We start from the raw sequence: 21,918 nt of genomic DNA, 5'->3' as shown, positions 1-21,918 counted from the left end.
TAGACATCAACTATGAAACTACTCAAAGCTACTTTCAGTTAATCAGCAACACCTTTGGCCATCTAAGAAAAACAGTATTCCAAGATCAAGACTTCAAACCCAGTGCAAAGTTTGTGATCTACCAGGCAGCAGTGAATCCTACCTTGCTGAATGATTTGACATATTGGCCATCCATAGCAGATACCACACGCCACTGGAGAGATTACACTCTGCTCTGCAAAACCTTCCGAATCCAGCATGTAAAGCAACATCTGTGGTCTCCCATTCTATTCCAAGATTAGAATGCTTAGTTCGCTCAGTCTGCTTTGTTGGGAAGGTCACATTGTTCATATGCTGGGCATTTTATTCTGAGTGCCATCATGGCAAGGGTGATCCGGGTTGACAGAAGAAGTAATTTATGGATGTTCTCAAAGCCACTTTGGGAAAGTATAACGTCCCCAACAACTTGTGTGAATGCCTGATCCATGACCACACAAAATAACGAAGGAGCATTTAGTTTGGCATTGAGAACCCCCAGTCTATTAATCCAGAATACATGAAAACCCAGTGTAAATGGCACCACATCGAAAATACCGCTCTTCTGCCCCATCAGCCATCTCAGAACACAGGATAGAATGCAAACAGGACTTCCTTAATCCTAATAGGTTCCCTTAACCCTGAAAGGGTAGAGTCATTTTTACAGGACGAAAATGTCAAATCCTAGAGAAAATAGATTTAAGGCAAGAGAGGGAAAGTTTAAAGGAGATTTATGAGGTGGGGGGGGGTTTCACAGAGAGTGGTTGGTGGCTGGAACACATAGCCAGGGGAAGTGGTGGGCCTAGATACAATAGCAACATTTAAGAGGCATTTAGACAAGCACATGAACAGGCAGGGGAAGCAGTGTTTCAATTCAAGTCAGGTTTGTTGTGTTCTGCACAAGCATAGTGAGGTGTAGGTACAATAAAAACCTTGTTTGAAGAGCATTATCAAAATTTAAAAGAGCTTTAGACAGGAACATGAAGAGGCAGGAGATGGTGAGATATACATCATGTGGGGACAATTGGTATTAATTTAAATTATCATCATGGTCAGTACAGACATCAAGGGTTTTTCAACTGCAGTATTGTTCTATGCTCTATGAAAGTCAGTTGACCATGGAATCATAGAATCCATTGAACAGTACAAATGTGGTCATTTGGTCAATTTAGCCCAAGTAGGTTATTGTAGAGCAAACCAGTTTGTCCCATACCTCAGCACTTTCTTCACACTCCCACAAGTAATTTCTCTCTGGTAACTATCTACTTCCTTTCTGAAGGCCTGGCTTCCACCACATTCTCATACAATGTGCCAATAGCAAGGTACCTCTGAACAATTGGATACAAACCACTGCAGTTGTTGGGAATACCCAATTCAATATCTGTGGAGAAGAAATGTTGTTGGTTTTTGAAAGGAAGTGCACATAAATCCTTTATTTTATAGGGTGACACATAACTTTAAATTTCATGATAGTGATGTTTTAGGTGATTGTTGGAGGGGTGTTGTGCCTCTTTCTATCATCACTTTCTGCAAACACATGGTTTGCAAGCACAAATATCCTGTCTCAAAGATTTTAAGAAACACAGAAAGAATGGAAACCAATCATTAAGGTTTCCTCACCACTTTCCACTCTTATTTTGAGTTTGTTACACAAGTAATTGGCCCAGTTATTTTTTCATGAGTATTGGGTCATCATTGAAGTACTTAGGTGGATAGGTATCAATATGTGAAATTATTGAGGCATACTTCAATTCTCAAATGAACTAGATATTTGTGTGGGAAGGAACTGCATATGCTGGTTGAAATCAGAGATAGACACAAAAAATCAGAGTAACTCAGCGGGACAGATAATTGCTAGATACTTGTTCAAGGTATTCAATTTATAACATCTACTTTATAAGATAAATAACCCAGATTAATGTAATTTTGCAGTATCTCAATTTCTGTGGTTAAAATAACAGGTACTGGGTGAAAACATACTATTGCAAACAGATAAATTGAGTTTTTAGACTTGTCTAATGTAAACTAAAGGCTGACGTTGCAGGTTTTTGATCTGGATGCAGCATTTAACCTTGTTGTTGTACTACTAATGTGATATAACAAACACCTGCCCTTGAAAAGGCCACAAAGTAATTGCAATTTCCTTCAATTTGCCTTATGAGACTAAAGGGCAATTTAAATTAAATCAATCCAGGAAGCTATGGTGACTGAGTGCTTAATTAGTTCTGAAGGGAAATTATAGCACAAAAAAGATTCTGTCACAACCTTTCATCTGTGCATTCACCTGTCACTCCTCATTAATAGCCCTATTAGCTCTGAATTTGTAGATTATATTTATATGTCTATTGTCATTCCTTTATTAATCCGCATTAATAAAAGCAGTGCTTTGTATTGCACAGTTCCAGCATTGGTTTTTTTAATCTTTCTCCTCTGTGTCATTTAGCGCCTTCTATTTACATCTCATCTACATAGATCAGCTGTGATTAATAAACCTTCAGCACCCTCTCTCAGTTGTATCGCTACTATCTCCACCAGTGTCATTCAGTTTCTCTTGGTCTCCAGTCTAACACAAACATTCCTAATTTTAATCATCAATGAGACCCCATTGAACTCTCTGGCAATGATGCTTCACAGAAACAGATACATAGAAAATAGGTGCAGGAGGAGGCCATTCGGCCCTTCGAGTCAGCACCGCCATTCATTGTGATCATGGCTGATCCTCCACAATCAGTAACCTGTGCCCAACTTCTCCCCATATCCCCTAATTCCACTAGCCCCCAGAGCTCTATCTAACTCTCTTTTAAATTCTTCCAGTGACTTGGCCTCCACTGCCCTCCATGGCAGAGAATTCCACAAATTGACAACTCTCTGGGTGAAAAAGTTGCTTCTCACCTCAGTTTTAAATGGCCTCCCCTTTATTCTAAGACTGTGGCCCCTGGTTCTGGACTCTCCCAACATTGGGAACATTTTTTCTGCATCTAGCTTGTCCAGTCCTTTTATAATTTTATATGTCTCTATAAGATCCCGTCTCATCCTTCTAAACTCCAGCTTCGCTACCATATGAGATCAATGTCTTTTATAACCATTGTGAACGGGCAAACAAGGTTCCACCAAGGAGTATCCTTCTATCCCCACCAACTCAATCCCATACATCTCAGCGGCAGAAGTAAGATCTGCTTTTACAAGGGTAAACTTGGAAAGCGGCTGGCCTGGATGGAGTCCCTGGACAGGTTCTGACATCCTGTGCCAATCAACTAGCCACAGTCACCACTGACATCTTCAACCTCTCTCTTCAATAGTTATAAAATCATAGAGTATTACAATATAGAAACAGACCCCTTTGGCCCAACAAGTCCACACCACCCAAGAAGCCCTTCTACGCCCTTTGCACCCATTTGACCCATATCTCTCTGAACCTTTCTTATCCATGTACCCATCCAAAGATCCTTTCAAAGCTGTTATTGTACCTGCCTCAACCACTTCTTCCACCACTCATTCTATATACTTACCACTCTCTGGTTGGACAAAATGCCACTCAGGTTCCTATCAAGTTGTTCTCCTTATCTTAAATCCTCCAGTTCTTGATTGCCAAGCCCTGGGAAAAAAGGCCGTGTGCACTCTCACTATAACTTAGTCTCTCGAGCGAGCCCTGATGACATTCTGCAAATCTTTTCTGTACTTCTTCCAGCTTAATAGCTTTTTAATGGCATCGTGGCTAGCAGCTCTACTCATTTCAAAACCTTCCAAATGCCTTCAAATGACTGCGTTCAAGTTGCCCAATAGCTATTTCAGACCTGAACAATAAAAATAGCAGAACCATTCAGTAAGCCAGAAGGGCAGTTAACAATGGCCTCTTAAATCAATGGAATCCTTCTGCTACAGAATGCTCATCATTTCACTTGGTCATGAAATACTCTCAATGGCCCAATGGTGACATTGCAACCCATTTGGTATATTGATCTGAACATTTACAGATCAAACAGATTTGACAGACCTTACTGTTCCCACTAGATCTCTATGAAAGAAACATGACTTTGGAACTGTGTGTGATTTGCTTCAGGCAGTTATCTGCCTCTACCCTTCTGAGATTCTTCTTCAAACAATGAATGATGAATGACAGGTATTTCTCAAACAGTGAGATGTGAAGCAATGAAGGCCTTACATTGCAAAGTTTGAGATGGTTCAAATATTTTCAAAGGCACCTCAGATCACTGGCAATTGGCTTTTCTTTTTGGGTACAGACTCATCATGGTGTCTCTCTGTATTATTAATGAGAAAACCGTGTTTATATTAGTCACCATTATAAACCTTTGAACTATCCGCATGAATCTGCTATTACTGGTAATGTTAAATCATCATGCCATAAGGGAGTCAGACAGCTGCGAGGATGTCATTAGCAGTATTGATTGATCACTGATCCCTGACTCCACAGAGTAGATTGTATGGCCAGACATGGCATTTCAAATTGCATTTACTTTACTTTAGACATCCATGGCAGAAACAGGCCTTTTGGTCCACCGACTCCACGCTGATCAGCAATCACCACATACACTAACATTATTCTACGCACTAGGGCCAATTTTACAATTTTACCAAAGCCAACTAATTTACAAACCTATATGGCTTTGGAGTGTGGGAGGAAACCAGAGCACCCAAAGAAACCCCCTGCGTCACAGGAAGAATGTACAAACCATACAGACAGCACTTGTAGTTGGGATCAACCCCACGTCCCTGGGGCTGTAAGACAGTAACTCTATTGTGTAATACTGTGCCACTCAGAATGCAGTGAGGCCACCCGCCTCATTTATGCAGTGAGATGTACTGTTTTCTTCAATAAGAGAAAATATGAAAGTTACCCAAGGAAAAGGCAACCATGACACTGAAATCGAACTATCTGATAGGGTGCAAGTTGCATTTACTTGCATTGGCCAATTATTTTGTGCTTTGCAGTGATAGTTGCACAAGAACTCCAAGGTATTTCCCTGACTTACCTCAGCAAAGCACAAGTAGAATCTATAGTCTGTTAAGTTAAATTGGTCACTCAAAATGAGCCATACGAATGTTTCAATTGCCATTTATATATTTGGTTACAATTCAAACATACTAAAACAGTGAATTAACACCTATTCACCACTAGTAGTTTGTTAATTTCCAGACGGGGTTGAATCCCCATCACTACACTCCTGAGCTTTTCTTTGGCTTCTGAAAAACCTGCCTTCTGAAAGCCTGATTGCTTCTTGGTTCCAAGATACACACGTATCCTCTCAGGCTACCTGCAATATGCGAAATACAATTAAAGTATTTGTTGTGTGGTGGTGTAGGCTTGTAGGCAGTGGCAGGGACTAACCCTGTGATCCTCACATGCTGAGAGGCCCTGAGTCTCAGTTCATCCACAACCAACTGGACTCTCATGGTGTTGTATAAATAACACCTGGTGCTGGACAGATTGCACAACTATTCTCACGCCCTTCAGAAACTGTCAACTCACCCTAGACCTTGGAATTGATCTTGTCCGCTCCTTGGCAGCAGCACCAAAGACTTGCAGAACATTCGTCTGCTGTCGTTGAGACAATCTGGGCTCTGTAGAAAAGTAGAGCTCTGGAGCACTGTGACTCTGTTTCAATACAGGCAGAACCATGTTTTCTCAACATTGACCACCTGGCATAGAATGACATGCCTCTAAAGTGTAAATAAGGTTTCCCTGGCTGTTTATAGCTCAAGAGAAAATCAACATGGACTCCTCCAATGTTGCTACTCCTCTCATGCATTAAATCTGGCAGGCTAAACAAAGCTCCAAGCGTTTTAGACCATTTAACAAGAGCCTTCTCATAAATGCCTTCCTATCGTGAAGCTTATATTACCAAGGCAAATCAGCACCAGTGACTGAACTGAATCCTCTTGAATATGAAACAGTAGCTTCTCTTGCATTCCTGTCTGTATGCTGTATAGCCTCTTTATACTCTAATCTAATGATTTATGCGATGCTACTCTGCTGGGATTGGCACACATTACAAAGGGCTGCTCTTTGACAGCAGCTGTCAGCACTGGGAGTTGCTCCTCTCAGCAGGTTATTCTGATGGCTCACCCGGGGCAGCTGGTTGCAGCAAAGAGCTTTGTGGAAAGCTGGGAAAGCAAAGGAAGACATCTTAAATGGCTCTGCAGCAATGTTGAGCCACAAATATTACATTTCATCATCAAGCATGCCTCAAGACAGCAATGGGATAGCTTGTAGTGTACTGCAGCATGTATTTTATCTTGCTAATATTAACTTCTATGTTCGAAAGAACAAGAAACATAGTTTCAGAATGAGTTTATGAAGCAAGATTGAACAAGAGATAAGAGATTTCTAATGCTTTGAATAATCTTTGATCAATGGCATGGATACCGTAAAACTCCGATAATTTGGTATTATTGGGACTTTGATGATGCCACACGAGTAGATTTTCCAGACTATTGGATGTAAATGTATAAATTCCTCAACAAACTTTCAATTAACACATTTTAGATGTGATACAGCATATAATAAGTTTTCCAGTGTACCAGATATATTTAAAGACAGCAATATAATCTGGACCCCAGTATGTTTAAAAGAAGTACAGTAAACAGGTGTCTGGTGAGCCAGGGGGGGTTTTCATCAGTTGCATACCAAAGTATTGGAGTTATACTTCACATGCCTGATGAAAAGTTTGCCTGCATATCCATGATGCTGCTGTTGTAATTGTCTTTATGTCGTTTGTGTCTGAGGGAAGTCATAAATATACCTGGGTATTGTTCCCTTATGGTATCAGTATTAGAACAGAATTTGATACAAGGTTTTGATATAAACAATGTTCATGTTTAGTCATGTGCATGTAAAGATATGTGCTGATGTGGATATTTAAGCGTATAATTGTTTATTTGACATGGGGCCACTCGTATTGAGAAGGATGTATGTGGACTACTGAAAAGCATAACCTTTGATCCAGTTCTTATAAAGCCACAGAAGGTCATTCAGCCCATGGCATCCATCTAGCTCCTATTCATTGCATTCCCACACTTTTCCGCCTACCCTTTCAACAATTTCTCTCACAAACACATTCTTGAGCAGAGGACATCCCTTGTCTTGGTAAAACGTTCTGTAATTCAAATAATCTCTCCAGATACATCATTCTAAACTTGGTGGCAAGCTGCCTGCCCTAAGAAACAAGCCACCTGTCAGTACGTAGCACTCCTTAGGAGCAAGCGATGGTGGTGTTGGACATATGTGCCTCCAAGGACTGTATATTTTTCTTCTTATATTTGCCATAATGTTATGCTAAGAAGAAGAATATAAAAAGAGGAAAATCAAGCTTAATAATTTAAGCTATGTTGCAACTATCCTGAATGTATGTTGTATCTTCAATTAAAAATACAAATTTAATTATACCATTATTTTAATGATGAAAATTGAGAAGGAATCCTTCTCCTCAGTTTATTTTGGTCACAAATTAATCCATCATGGAGATAACTACCATAAGGCTTTACTGTTTCACATAATCAGCAACTAAACTGAGAGATGTTATGATGGACTTACCCTGACACACAAACGACGCAGGTGTTTCCCCAGGATGAACACGAGCTGTGATGAAAATGATCTTTTGCTCTGCTCCTGGAGTGAGATTCACTAAGGACAAAAGGAACCAAACAAGAATCAACAAATTACAAAGGAGACATCATTTCTGTATAATTCTCAATATCATAGTTTCAATCTGTTAGATACCAACTCATTTTACATCGTGAAAGGAAATGCTTCAGCCTAGTTAAAATTAGGTAAGATTCATAGAAAAACATTGCTTAAAACAAGTTTTCTTTAAGTTTAATTTGGTTCAGAGATACGGCATGGAAACAGGCCCACCAAGTCCACGCCGACTATCGATTCACACTAGTTCTATATTATCCCACTTTCTCTTTGCACACTGGGGACAATTAACAAAGGCCAATTAACCTACAAACCCGCATGTCTTTGGGATGTGAGAGGAAGAGGAGCGCTCAGAGGAAACCCACGTGGGTTTCCCAAGAACGTGCAAACTCCACACAAACAGCACCCGAGATCAGGTTCTAACCCGTGTCTCTGGCGCTGTGAGCCAGCAGCTGTACCAGCTGGGCCACTGTAACACTCATGCACGCCATCGTTCTGGGTGGGATCTTGCACATAGTTGCCTTACCCGGACCCAGACGTGTACAATGTTAACCAGTGTGGAGCTATTTCTGTACTTTATGGGACCTAATTTTATATGTCCTGGTGTTCAAAAGGTTCATTTACAGACATGGGGCTAATTTGTGTAATCATGTAAATACCCCTTCCCGGGGGTAACAGGTCTGCAGGCAGCCTATTTTATTGGACAGATATTGATTTATCTTAATTTTTAATAATTGTCCATTCTGCTGTTAGACCTTTTTATACAGAGAGACACAATCACAATAGTTTCCACTGTCAGGAGTTATATACTTTGATCTTGCTGGGTTCCAAATTGAACCAGGCAAAACAATTCGGGAAGATTTTTCAAAGTCAAATTATTTGTTTCAATTGATCGTAATTGTTTAACTGAAAATCAAATAAACTTCAGATGCTAGAAAAATGTACAACGAAAATCTGCTGGAAACATGGTAGTTTGAAACCTTCTGTCGATAAAGAAACTATATTAATGTTTTAGATCACAGGATATTTGTCAGAAATAAAAGGGAGAAGAAAACATCTTAGTTTTCAGTTGCAATGAAGATGCGGGGAGGGGTGGATAGGATAAAGGGAGGAAACGACTCTTTGGATTTTCTGTGGAAATTTCACGCCATAATTTAGTCCATATGCAATACTTCAATATAAATGTGTATTAAGTAATATCCTGTTAACACTATGCACACATTGCCTAAATAGAACCTAGTTAATCTAGTTTTGTATTTTTGAATAATTAAAGGGTCATTGATCTCATGCTGATAGGATTCCAGTAGAAGGGAACCTAGGTTATGGAATTATCTTTTACCATATTGTAGCTAAATCCCTGACAAATATTCCTTTTAAGTATAAATTCCAAGTACTTTTATCATAGAAAATCAAAATAATTTAAAGCTTTCTCACGGTAAATAATGCATGTTGAGTTCATACCCACTCAATGAGAAATAGTTAAATACTTACGTCTGTAAACATCAATTCCCAAATGATTACCAAGTGCAATATTCAGCAAATTGAAAGCCAGACACCTTGAACAAAGCAGCATAACCTTCAGAAGATTTGAACTCATGGGCTATGCCATTAATTAATCCCAAACAAGAGGAATCAGTTGGTCAATGTGGCAGGATGCCATAGGATATCCCATGGACATTTCATGGGAAATCACACAACAGGAAAAGGGCACGTCCTTGGATTAAACTAAATGCAGTATTTATTTTGAATGTGATAAACTGATACAGTATGCTTTTAGTCCACATCTGTGATTCCCTTGGCCGGGACAAGAAGACAAAGGTACAAGTAGTTCGGGCACTTGTTTACAGGAGAAGGAAAATATTGCCCATGTTCACACTTCAGCACAGAAGACAAGTGATTGTACATTGGTAGTGACTGGGAATCATATCAACTACCAATACTTTTGACTGAAGACTGGGCCATCTGGGTGAAATAAATTTTACTTTAAATTATTAAGATTGCACAGCTTAATTCACAGGGAGAGACAAACAACCTGTAAACAACGAATGCAAAGTGGGCTTTTTCATAAGATCATAAGTGATAGGAGAGGAATTAGGCCATTCGGCCCATCAAGTCTATTCTGCCATTCAATCATGGCTGATCTATTTCTCCTTCCTAACCCCATTCTCCTGCCTTCTCCCCAAAATCTCTGACACCTTGTCACGTTATCATTTTTTTTAACTGCACATTGTAAATATTCTATATTAACAGCTTTCTAACACTCACCAGTTCTACATCAGATAAAATTGATGTTTTCAAAGCAATATATAGTAATAGATGGATATATAATTATTAAACATAGATTTGTTTGAAATACATTAGTAGTATGTGTTTATTCCTAGAATTGCAAATAATTAAACTATTACAAAATAACATGAGAACTAGTACAACATATATCACAACTGTTGCTGTAGGAGCCATTTTGTGTTTATTAGCTATCTTAGCATATTATTATAATATTTTATATCCTGCTGTGTTATTTTTGGACACCAGGGGGCTGTCGGGAGATAGACAATAGACAATAGGTGCAGGAGTAGGCATTCAGCCCTTCGAACCAGCACCACCATTTAATATGATCATGGCTGATCATTCACAATCATTCACAGAAACAAGATAATACTAGGCTTACGTATATGGACTGGGAGGAGCCATGGGAGGGGCCAGAATTATGAGTATAATTCACCCAGCACAGACATAATGCCTCAGTAACACCAGGAGCCTGCTAGACATAGGGTTTTAGCAGGCCATACAAGACACACCAGGAGCTGCTAAGACATAGGGTTTTAGTAGTCATACAAGTCACGATGGAAGCCTACTAAACACAGGGTTTTAGTAAGTCAGTAACAGGATACGAAGGAGTGACAGTGAGATACTAAGTTCTTACCAAACAAGTTAATGACAGGAGATATATTAATCTGTTTTGTATTGTTACTTCGATAAATGACTAACTAAACTGAAACGTCGTGAAGATCTCTCTATTGTTATTTGCATCAAAAAATATCGCTCCACCTCCTTCGTCAATGGTAAGCTTAAGGACTTTATTCGGAAGGACTAAGTTGCCGCTTTATTGTAAGAACTTATCTTATCCGGAGTGCTATTGTAAAAACGTCCTCAGCCAGAGTGAATAGATCAAGAGCGGTCCTCGGTGATAGAAGGTAAGGTAACCCGTCTCTAAGAGTTATTTAAAGTTTTATTTTGCTCGAGGAGGGAGACTGGAGCTTGTGTAGCGACTGCATGGAACAAAGGATTGTTTTATTGCAAAAGCTTTGAAGCCGAAACAGACTGATAAGAGTCGTTCTCTGCGTTAATCTGACTACGGAGAAATGAAAACTTTGAAATGGTGGAAATGCTAGAAACAAAGAAGTGACCTTGTGCAAAGCTTGCTATCAGTTTTGTTTGGAATTCCTTTAACGATATGACTGCGTCAATACATCTTAAAGGGATATTGACATACAAATATGTTTGTACATAAATCTGATGTTCGGCCAGCAGGTGGCAACATCAGAATGGATTCCCAAAGGGAAAATGGTTTTTCTTCAATAGGTGGAGCTTCTAAGTTCTCTTGTGTCTCAAAACGAATTACTACCCTGAAAGGACAGGGTGAGATTGAAGATGAAAAACAGAAAAACTCAAGATATAAACAAGCTACCAATTTAATAGAAATGATCAATGAAGAATATTTATTCACAAAATGCTGGAGTAACTCAGCAGGTCAGGCAGCATCTCAGGAGAGAAGGAATGGGTGACGTTTCGGGTTGAGACCCTTCTTCAGACTGATGTCAGGGGGACGGGACAAAGGAAGGAAAGTTACCACTGCCCGAAGATGAGCTCGAAAAGCAAAATCAGTGGATTCACCAAACAATGGAAACTTTTATTAGGTTTACACAAGACACTAAGGATGGTCATCAAACTACACACTCCATTGCTGAGAATGCTACACAACAGAGTCGTGTAAACTTAGATATCATCAGACCTGAAGACAGTGCTTCAAATGTCTTAAACTCTAAATTGTGCTTCAAATCTCGTTCTTCATCTCTTACAACTTGGACGCACTCTGTTCGTATGAAGGCTAAGGCAGACCTGGCCATTCTCGCAGAACAGGCTGCCTTCATGGAAGGCAGGCATTAGATTGAGGAAAAGGAACAGGAAATGGAAGAAGAACGGAAAAGAAGACAATTGGAAATGGAAGAACGAAGAGAAGACAATTGGAAGAGGAAAAAGAACAGAAGAGAATGTTAGAAGAACGGAAGAGAAGACAATTGGAAATGGAGGAAGATTGGAAGAGCCAGAAGGAACAGCTGAGAAGATGATTGGAATGATTGGAACTAGTTGCTGCAATGACAAAACTCAGTGTACTTGAGGCTAGGAAATCAAAACAGGGAGCTGATGGGATGAATTCTTATTTGAAAGGAGGAACTGTCTTTCTAGCCCTTTCCTTTGCTAAGGTAAGAGAAAAGCCGCAAACTGCCAAAAGCAGTTTGGCAACGACGACAGAACCTGTAGAAGCACAGGTGCAAGAAGATCATCCTGAAATACTTCATATTGAACAAAAGGACAAGGAAAAGAAACCAGAACAGAAGGAAAAGCTAAGTGCGAGTGATGCTGTTCTCCCATCTCAGACGTGTGACCATATCTTATCCACGTCTGAGATGGGAGACGTGCATCTTATCCAAAGCAGTCCAAGCCGATCTATTGGCTGAAGAATCTGGTCCTGAAAATATTTGCCTGAACACAGAGATGACTGAGACCCACTCTGAACTAGCACCTAAAGATCGTGAATTTTCGGATCAAGGAATGATAGAACTGGAAACTGCAGGGGATCCTGCACCAGAAAACCCAGCAAACCTTGAAGACATTTCAACCAAAGTAATTGTTGAAAAAACTAGTTCCGTAGAGAACTCTACAGTTTTTGTCGATGGTGGTAAACTAAATGAATCCATCACTAGCGAAACTGAAGATGACCATCCAGAAATCTCTGTTACGAATAAAACTACTCTGGATGGTAAACTGGGAAGAGACAACGACAGCACGGATGGAAATGGCTGCTCTGCTGCTGCTGTCAATCGAATATCCATTGCAAGCCAAGAGGAGCTTCTGATCAAGCAATACAATCACGACTTCAATATTGGGAAAATCCAGAGTTGACACAATGCTGTGAAAAGAATTACAGCTTCAACTGGACAAATCCATCTTCTGGACCGATAGCACAACGGCGCTTAAGTACATCAACAATGAAACCAAACGCTTTCAAACATTTGTAGCAAACAGAATCTCTTTTGTAAGGGATGTTATTGACGTATAACAATGGAGATCTGTTAGCACAAAGGAAAATCCTGCAGGTGAAGCATCAAGAGAACTGACAGCAGACCGCTTCTTAAGCTGGAAGAGAAGATTGAAGAAGATTCTGTCTAATGGGCAGAATATTGGAGACTATACAAGGTTTTGTGTGTACTGTTCGACTTCAGACTAAGAGCAACATCTTGGAAAGACCGATACCGAAGATATGTCTGCTCCTGGAAGCTGATATCCGAGTACAGCATAGGCTGGTGGCCTTGAAGATTGAAGAATCGCTATAGTAGGTTAGATGCCAATATATAGTGCATTCTTTTTTGATTAAGTATGGTTTTTATGGCTCCTTTTAATGTTTATTAGTAATTGTTTCGTTAAATACTTAGAACAATTAGGGGCTGGAGTGTAGGAGCCATTTTGTGTGTATTAGCCATCTTAGCATATTATTATATTATTTTATATCCTGCTGTGTTATTTTTGGACAACCAGGGGGCTGTCGTGAGATAATACTAGGCTTACGTATATGGACTGGGAGGAGCCATGGGAGGGGCCAGAATTATGAGTATAATTCACCCAGCACTAATATAATGCTTCAGTAACACCAGGAGCCTGCTAGACATAGGGTTTTAGCAGGCCATACAAGACACACCAGGAGCTGCTAAGACATAGGATTTTAGTAGCCATATACAAGTCATGCTGGAAGCCTACTAAACACAGGGTTTTAGTACGTCAGTAACAGGATACGAAGGAGTGTCGGTGAGATACTAAGTTCTCACCAAACAAGTTAATGACGGGAGATATATTAATCTGTTTTGTATTATTATTTCAATAAGCGATTAACTAAACTGAAACGTCGTGAAGATATCTCTGTTGCCAAGTAAATAACTCTAGAAATAAAACAACACTACTGACTAAGATTTAAATGTATTTAAGTTACTACAGTGACAAATAACTGAATGAGGGAGAATCAGAAGTTCTTTGGTAAGAATAAAAATATAGGAAGTTTGACTTGAAATATTCATTCATATTTCTATAGATGCTGTTTGTTCTGCTAACTGTTTCCAGCATTTTCTGTTCTTATTTTAAAACTGGTAATGTTTTATTAAAGAATCAAAACCTATGCAGGAGCTGATGCTAGGAGTTTGCACAATTGTATTGTACTTTATTGTGCACTGTGATTGGATGGAAAATCTCCTGAGGAAATGTGGTCTATGACAGCATGAGAAACAATGGCCTGATGTTCAGTGTGTGAATCATAGTGCAAAGGGGAGGATGTGTCTGAAAAGTGGTGTTTGGCATCTGCAAGATTGAGGTTAGCTTGCCAGGCCAGAATAGCGCTGCCCTTGTCAGCAGTTTGGGTAACAATGTCACAGATAATCTTTAGCATGCAGAGTGGTGCAATTTCAAGTTTGAGTGATTGAGAGGAGCAGAAAAACCAAGATGGTAAATGTCCTGTTATCAGTTGGCAATGGTTAGATCATAAAAGGATAAGAAGCCAATGGGAAAAGTCTGGTTGTAACTGGAATACTGCAGAAAGAGTCCACTCTCTGGTGTGAGAACTCCTGTCCAAAGAAATAGTCATGGAGCATGGGACAACAGAAGGAGAGGTCAATGACATGTTGGGTTTGGAGCTCATAAAAGATGGGGACATAGAAGATAAAGCTGAGACATTCTCTGAGGACTGAATGTTTGGGATCAGTAAGGGAAAGGTCAGAAAGGATTTTATACAGAATTTATTTACAGGGAGTAAATGGATAAAAATAGAGCTTTTCAAGGAGATCTTGTTCGTAGAAACCTTTGTTATTCTGCAGATGTGCAATTTCAGCACATTATAAAGAAACACATAATTTACCTAGGCAAATATTGTTGTAATTTGACATACAGTATGTTAACATTATCATTGCTGTTGTCAACTTCAGGTTATCTTGTTAGACAACAGAGTATATGCCTAAGAATTGTTGTTTCTCTTCTAAATGTTCCAGAGCACCCATACACATGGATTGCACGGTGGCGCAACGATAGAATTGCTGCCTTCCAGAGTCAGAGACCCGGGTTCGATCCTGACCATAGGTGCTCACTGTACAGAGTTTGCACGTTCTCCCTGTGACTGCATGGGTTTTCTCCGGGTGCTCCAGTATCATCCCACATTCCAAAGACGTGCAGATTTGTAGGTTAATTGGCTTCTGTAAATTGTCCCTAATGTGTAGGATGCAACTAGTGTATGAGTAATCATGGTCAGCGCAGACTCGGTGGGCCGAAGGGCCTGTTTCCATGCTGTATCTCTAAACTAAACTAAAAACTAAACACAGTAGCATTTCAAATGCATCTCTGAAGCAGAATCTCATCCTCTGAAGTGAATCATGGAACTACACTGCTTGAATTGCCCAGGTGCTTACAAATTTACTATTCAATTAAATTCCTGCCTGGAGGAGACAACAACCTTTCTCTCAAAGTCAGCAAAACAAATGACATTGTGATTGTCTATAAATATCACTAGCATTGTGTTCTGAACCAGCTACATCGAAGCTATGGCCAAGAAAGCACATCATTGCCTCGACTTCCGTAGAAGGCTAAGGAATCTCGGCATGGCCCCAACAATCCTCACCAACCACTACAGTATCAACGTAGAAAGCATTTTATCGGGATGCTTCGCAGCATGGTTTGGGACTAGTTCCATCCATGACCACAAGAAATTGCAGGGAGATGTGGACACACAAACCATTCGCACTTCCATTGACTCCAGCTACACTTCACGTTGCCTCGGCAAGGCCACCAGCATAATCAAGGACCAGTCTCACCCTGGTCACTCCCTCTTCTCCACTCTCCCATCAGCAAAGAGGTACAGAAGTTTGAAAACACATGCCTCCATGTTCAGGGACAGTTTCTTCCTGGCTGTTATCAGGCAACTGAACCGTCCTCTCATCAGCTAGAGTGCGGTCCTGACCGCCCATCTACCTCATTGGAGATATTTGAACTATCTTTAATCAGGCTTTATCAGACTTTATCTTGCACCAAATGTTGTACCCTTTTTCTGCACACCGTGGATGGCTTGATTGTAATCATGTGTAGTCTTTTCTTTGACTGGATAGCATGCAACAAAAAAGCTTTTCACTCTACCTCGTTACACATAACAATAATAAACTGAACTAAACATATTGTGATACTTCCACAAACAAATTTCTATTTATATATATTATACTTAGGCAATATATTGTTTGGCAGATGGTAAACTAAAACTAATTATGCTGATAAAAGGGCAAATACTGCACAGCTAAAATGTTGTTTATAAATGAATAAGTTAAAATAATAAGAATTCTACAGCAACAGATGATTTTCAAATGCTGGAATCCTACCTATGACCTGAAGATTATTGGTTAGAAATCAGGGGATTATGTCAATGATCTAATGGGTTTTTCAGACAATTGTAAATGGGTGATGCACAGTTTATCTTCAATTTTCAAAGTGAGTTATTAAGCTACTTGCAATACCACCTTTACAATTTTTAGGTACACATGACACAGCGAAGGTCGTAAAGACACTGCTAGATGTCACTCAGCAAAAGCAGCATAGAAATCTCCCACTGATTTTCAAATAATGACATTGTCTCTATAGTTCCATATTATCCCCAGGTCCAGTTATTTGATTTTAGTGGGCATTACTATTCCTTCCTTCCTCCTTCACAGTTAAATCTCAATAACTTCTCTATTTTCTTCACAAATGTTACAATGACCTTTATTACTTTGGTTCCCGTTTTTCTGTAGGCTGTAAACTGATTGGAATTTAACCTATTGCTGCCTGAAGCTACACGTAACATTCCCAGACTGGGTTATGTCTGATAAGTATTTAACATGAAGGCATGAAATTCAGCTTAGATGGTAGCATAAACTGGAACAATAGAAAATTAGCAACCTGTTTTAAATGTGCTTACTCGTCTTTAAATTTACTTTAGAGGAAAGGAAAACTGGTTGGTATATGAAACAAGCTGCCAATTTATTATCACACAAAATTAATTACATCCCAGATGGCTTAGAATGCAATACTGATATTCTGCCAGATAAAAGGAAAATTACCTCTGGCTGAAAAAGAGCAGTTCATAACAGTTCATTCCTTCCTGGTCTGTTCTTATAACTAGAATGAAGCTCAGTAAATCTGCTCCAAGCCATTACAGTATGAGATGAGCCCTAATTTGATTGTCACAGTGACAACAATGCCATGCATTAATAAAACACTTTATTGCACTAAAATGTCATGGGGCATTAACATGCAAAATCCGACAAAATGCTATGCAAGGATATGAAGAGACAGACTGGTCAAACCAAAATTAAAAGAGGATAGAGAAGTATCAGGCAAGTAGGTTTTGGGAGTTACAGAATTTAGGCCCTGGAAGTTGGAATAACTGCAATTGATAGAGCAATGAATAAAATTATGGATACTCAAGAGGCCCAATTTGGAAGAACACAGGTATCTGTGTCGAGCTGGATGTGGTTATATTTAGAAAAAATGATCAAGTTCATGCAGTAATTTGAAAATTAGAATGAAAAATTTTGAAATACATTTTTGCTTAACTGGAGCCAATATGGATCAGCTGTATAAGGGGTAAATAGGAAATCAAAATAATGGGTAACTTCACGTTTACAGTGAATGGATCATAGTAAACTGGCTGGAAGTGCAAGAACAGTCAAAATATAATAAAAGCATGGATAAAGCTCAATGCCGAGGGATAAAGGTACGAGAAGAGCTGGTTGATGATTTTGAAGATAAAACGGACAATATTTGTGACGGTGTAGATTATTAGTTGTAAATTATTCTCAGTGTGAATCAAAACACCAATGGCCAAGAAGAGTGGAGAGTGATGGAGTTACTAGCTGAGAAACAGAGTTTCAGTTTTCCCAACACTTAGTTGGAGGAAATTTCTGCTCATTAGATATTTAGCTCATTAGAGACAGTCAAGTTCATTTGTTTCTTAAGTTCATAGATTCTAGTATCAGAACAAAGCCATTCGACCCATCAAGTTTACTCCGCCATTCAATCATGGCTGATCTATATTTCCCTCTCAACCCCATTCTCCTGCCTTCTCCCCAAAACCCCAGACACCCATACAAATCAAGAATCTGTCAATTTCTGCGTTAAAAATATCCAGTAACGGCCTCCACAGCCTTCGGTGGCAATTAATTCTACAGATTCGCCACCATCTGACTAAAGAAATTCTTCCATATCTTTCTAAAGTTACGACTTTATATTCTGAGGCTATGGCCTCTGGTCCTAGACTCTCCCACTAGTGGAAACATACTCTCTACAAACACTCTATCCAGGCATTTCACTATTGGGTAAGTTTCAATGAGGTCCCCCTCATCCTTCTAAACTCCAATGAGTACAAGCCCAGTGCCTTCAAATGCTCAACATATGTCAACCCAATCATTCCTGGGATCATTCTCGTAAGCTTCCTTTGGAACATCTCCAACCCCAGCACATCCTTCCCCAGATATGGGGCCCAAAACTGCTCACAATACTCGAAGTGCAGTCTGATCAGTACCTTATAAAGCCTCAGCTTGAGAGGCTTGTCAAGAGCTTGGGATAGATGGCTGATTGTGGTAGGTGTGAATGAAGTAGTAAAATTGCATTAATTGAAAAGTATTGTCATGGATAAAAAATACTGAATTTAATTACATAGCACCATGTTTCTGCGCAAGGTATTGTGGAGTATTTGGAGCATTGTGTGCAACATTTGGAGTATTGTGTGTAGTTCTAGTCACCCCATTACAGGAAGGATATGGAGGCTTTGGAAAGGGTGCAGAGGAGGTTTACTTGAATGATGTCTGGATCAGGGGGCATTAGCTACAGAGAGAGGTTAGACAGACTTAGATTGTTTTCTCTGGAATGGCGGGGGTTGCAGCAAGGACTGACAGAAGTATATAAACTTATGAGAGCCATTGATAGAGTGGCAGCCAGAATCTTTTTCCCAGCAAAATCAAATGCTAGGGGGCATAGGTTTAAGGTGAGAGGGCAAAGTTTAAAAGAGATATGCTGGGTAGGTTTTTACACAGAGGGGGGTGAGTGCCTGGAACATGCTGCCGGTGGTGGTGGGTGAAGCAGATATGTTAGTGGCATTTAAAAGACTTTTAGAAAGGCATACGGGTATGCATGGAATGGAGGAATATGGGTTATGTACAGATAGATAAGTGATGGTGTTTGCACCATGTTAGGCAGAGACATCGTGGGCCTAAGAGCCTGTTCTTGGGATGTACTGTTCGATGTTCTTTGCATACTTAAGCACATTTATTAAACTGGGATCGCATGTTGTGGCTTAAAAGGAACATACTGTACAACACACAGTGCAATGCACATTATGTGATATAGCACAAACAGAACAATATATTTTGCGGTTCAATATTACCAACGATCATGACACAAACCTTCACATTTCATAATATATTCCCAAACATTGATTTCTGGAGGAATATACTGAAATACGCAGATTCGCAGGAAATGCATTTTTTTGGAGATTGTAAAGTTTTAAATTTTGCAGAGATTTATTGGAATCATACTAAGGGATAAGGAGCCTACGGCACATGGGGAGTACAAATACATTGGCATTGCTCTCTTTGGATCAGGAAGATTTAACAGAAGATTTGATAGAGATGCTCAAAAGTATGAATGATTTTTACAGATTAAATAAGGAGAAATTATTTCCAATGGCAGAAATAACAATCCAGGCGACACTGATGATTGACAAATGAGCTGGTAAAGACACGAGGATACATTTGTTTATGTTGGGAATTATTTCTAAAATATACTATCCGACAGGCTGATGGAAACAGATTCAACAGTAACATTGAACAAAATCTGATAAATATAGACAAAAAAATTTCTCGGGTTACAGAGAAAAGGCAGGAGAATGGACTTAATTACATAGCACCTGAATGGAAATGGTGAAATTTGTATTCAAACAATATTTCATTTATTATATGGATTTCTAATGATATTTATTATCACACTTTAGTTTAGTACATTCTTAAATATTTAATTTTATCCATGCGGTTATCTAAATTGAACTGTTAAGCAGCTCAACACCTTACAGGACATAGAAGCCCGTGAAAGGCACCCCATCCATAACCATTCACTCACACCACTGCTGACACACAGAAGCAGTAGTTTGTACCTTCGGCAGGATGCATTGCAGCAAGCCACCAAGACTCCCTTGGCAGCACCTTCAATTACCTCAACCAGAAGGTCAAGGGCAGCAAAAACATGGGAACACCTTCACCTCGAAGCTGCCGTCCAAGCCACACACCATACCCCTAACTTGGAAGATTGCCATTTCTTTGCCGTTACTGTACAAAAATCCTGGAACTCCCATCTCAAGCACACCTCCAGAACTACAAAGGTTCAAGAAAGCAGTTCACTGTCACCTTCTCAAAGAGCAATGAAGGATGGACAATTAAATGCTGGCTCAGCCTGTAAAGCCCCCATTTCTTGAATGAATTAAAAAACCTTGGCTAAAAATTGTTTAATAGCCTTTGAGAAGATAACGTAACTAATTTGAGCAAAATTATACAATATCTTTATTCTTTTAAATGCAACTATTGAGAATGAAAGTTGGTGCTGGAAGATGATGCTGAGGTAGAAGGTTAGCCATTATATATTGCTCTTAATATAACTTTTAAATTTCAACATGATTAATATATGCCGTAGAACTTTTTTAATTTAATAAAATATATATGTACCAGTAAAGCTACAATATGAACTAAATAACTAATTATCTTGAGCAATACCATAGGAGCAATATTTGTACACCTAGATTAGTAATTGTGCATTAAGTTACGATCAGTGCCTTAAATTGACAGGTAGTGGTGAAATTCTTAACAAAAATTAAGGTAGAATTATGGGCTTGCCATATACATGCCTGGAAACAGCTAAATATAACAGGCCAATGATCTGTTTAGCAAACCATGTCGCATCTTCAGTGCTACGGGCCAATCTGCTTCAAGTTTCATTACAAATTGGAAGTGCACATTTTAGTGTGATTCAATTTATTTTGCAAATGAGGTAACATTGTAACATATTCATTGAACAAGGCAAAATTATTCAAAGCATTCATCAATCCTCACCAATACTGTAAATGCATTGACGCCAGTCCTGCTGAATTGCCAAATTGGCCAGAACGACTGAGCTTGGTGTATAACAGCAGAGGCATCACAGCCTCCTTCATACATATATCACACATGATAGGTGTGTTATTAAATGGGTTAGAACTTATCACGTAGAACAGTACAGCACAGGAATATGCCCTGCGGCCAATAATGTCTATGCCAAACTTGATGTCAAGACCAACTCATCTGCCTGCACAAAACCCATATCCCTCTATTCCCTGCATATCCATGTGCAAATTCAAATGTCTCTTAAATGTCAACTTCGTATCTGCCTCCACTACCAGCCCCAGCAGCACCTTCTATGAAAAATTTGCCCCGTAATCCATGTCTGTCCAATCTCTCCCTGCAGCTAATACCCTCAAATCCAGGCAACATTCTGTTAAACCTCCTTTGCACCCTTTCCAAAGCCTCCATGCCCCAAGATTCCTGTACATCAATGCTGTTAGTCTTGCCATTAATTGTATATTTTCCCCTTACATTCGACCTCCCAAAATACAACACCCCACACGCACTTGTGCTAAACTGCATCTGCCATAGCGACACCGATTTCTGTAGTCTATCTACATACCGCTGTATACTTTGACAGTTTTCCTCACAGTACGCAACCCCAGCAATCATAGCGTCTTCAGCAAACTTGCTCACCAACCCATCTACATTTATGCCCAAGTCATTTATATACATCCTAAATAGCCGAGGTCCCAACACAGTTCTCTGCAGAACTCCACTGGTCGCACATCTCCAGCCTGAATATCGGCCATCTACCAAAAC

The 21,918-nt window shown here is 39.6% G+C and overlaps 1 protein-coding gene across 1 annotated transcript in view; it reads right to left on the bottom strand.

Moving 5' to 3' along the window:
• agbl4 (AGBL carboxypeptidase 4) overlaps window positions 1-21,918 on the bottom strand; it is a 318,402-nt gene that overhangs the window by 104,431 nt on the left and 192,053 nt on the right. The window contains exon 7 of the mRNA XM_078408101.1: window positions 7,568-7,657. Coding sequence (XP_078264227.1) covers window positions 7,568-7,657 — 90 coding nt within the window. The remainder of the gene's footprint in view (window positions 1-7,567; window positions 7,658-21,918) is intronic.

The sequence above is a fragment of the Rhinoraja longicauda genome, chromosome 11 (genome assembly GCF_053455715.1).
Source record: "Rhinoraja longicauda isolate Sanriku21f chromosome 11, sRhiLon1.1, whole genome shotgun sequence".
In the NCBI taxonomy this organism is placed as follows: domain Eukaryota; kingdom Metazoa; phylum Chordata; class Chondrichthyes; order Rajiformes; family Arhynchobatidae; genus Rhinoraja; species Rhinoraja longicauda.
This window is presented reverse-complemented; position numbering and strand designations above follow the sequence as displayed.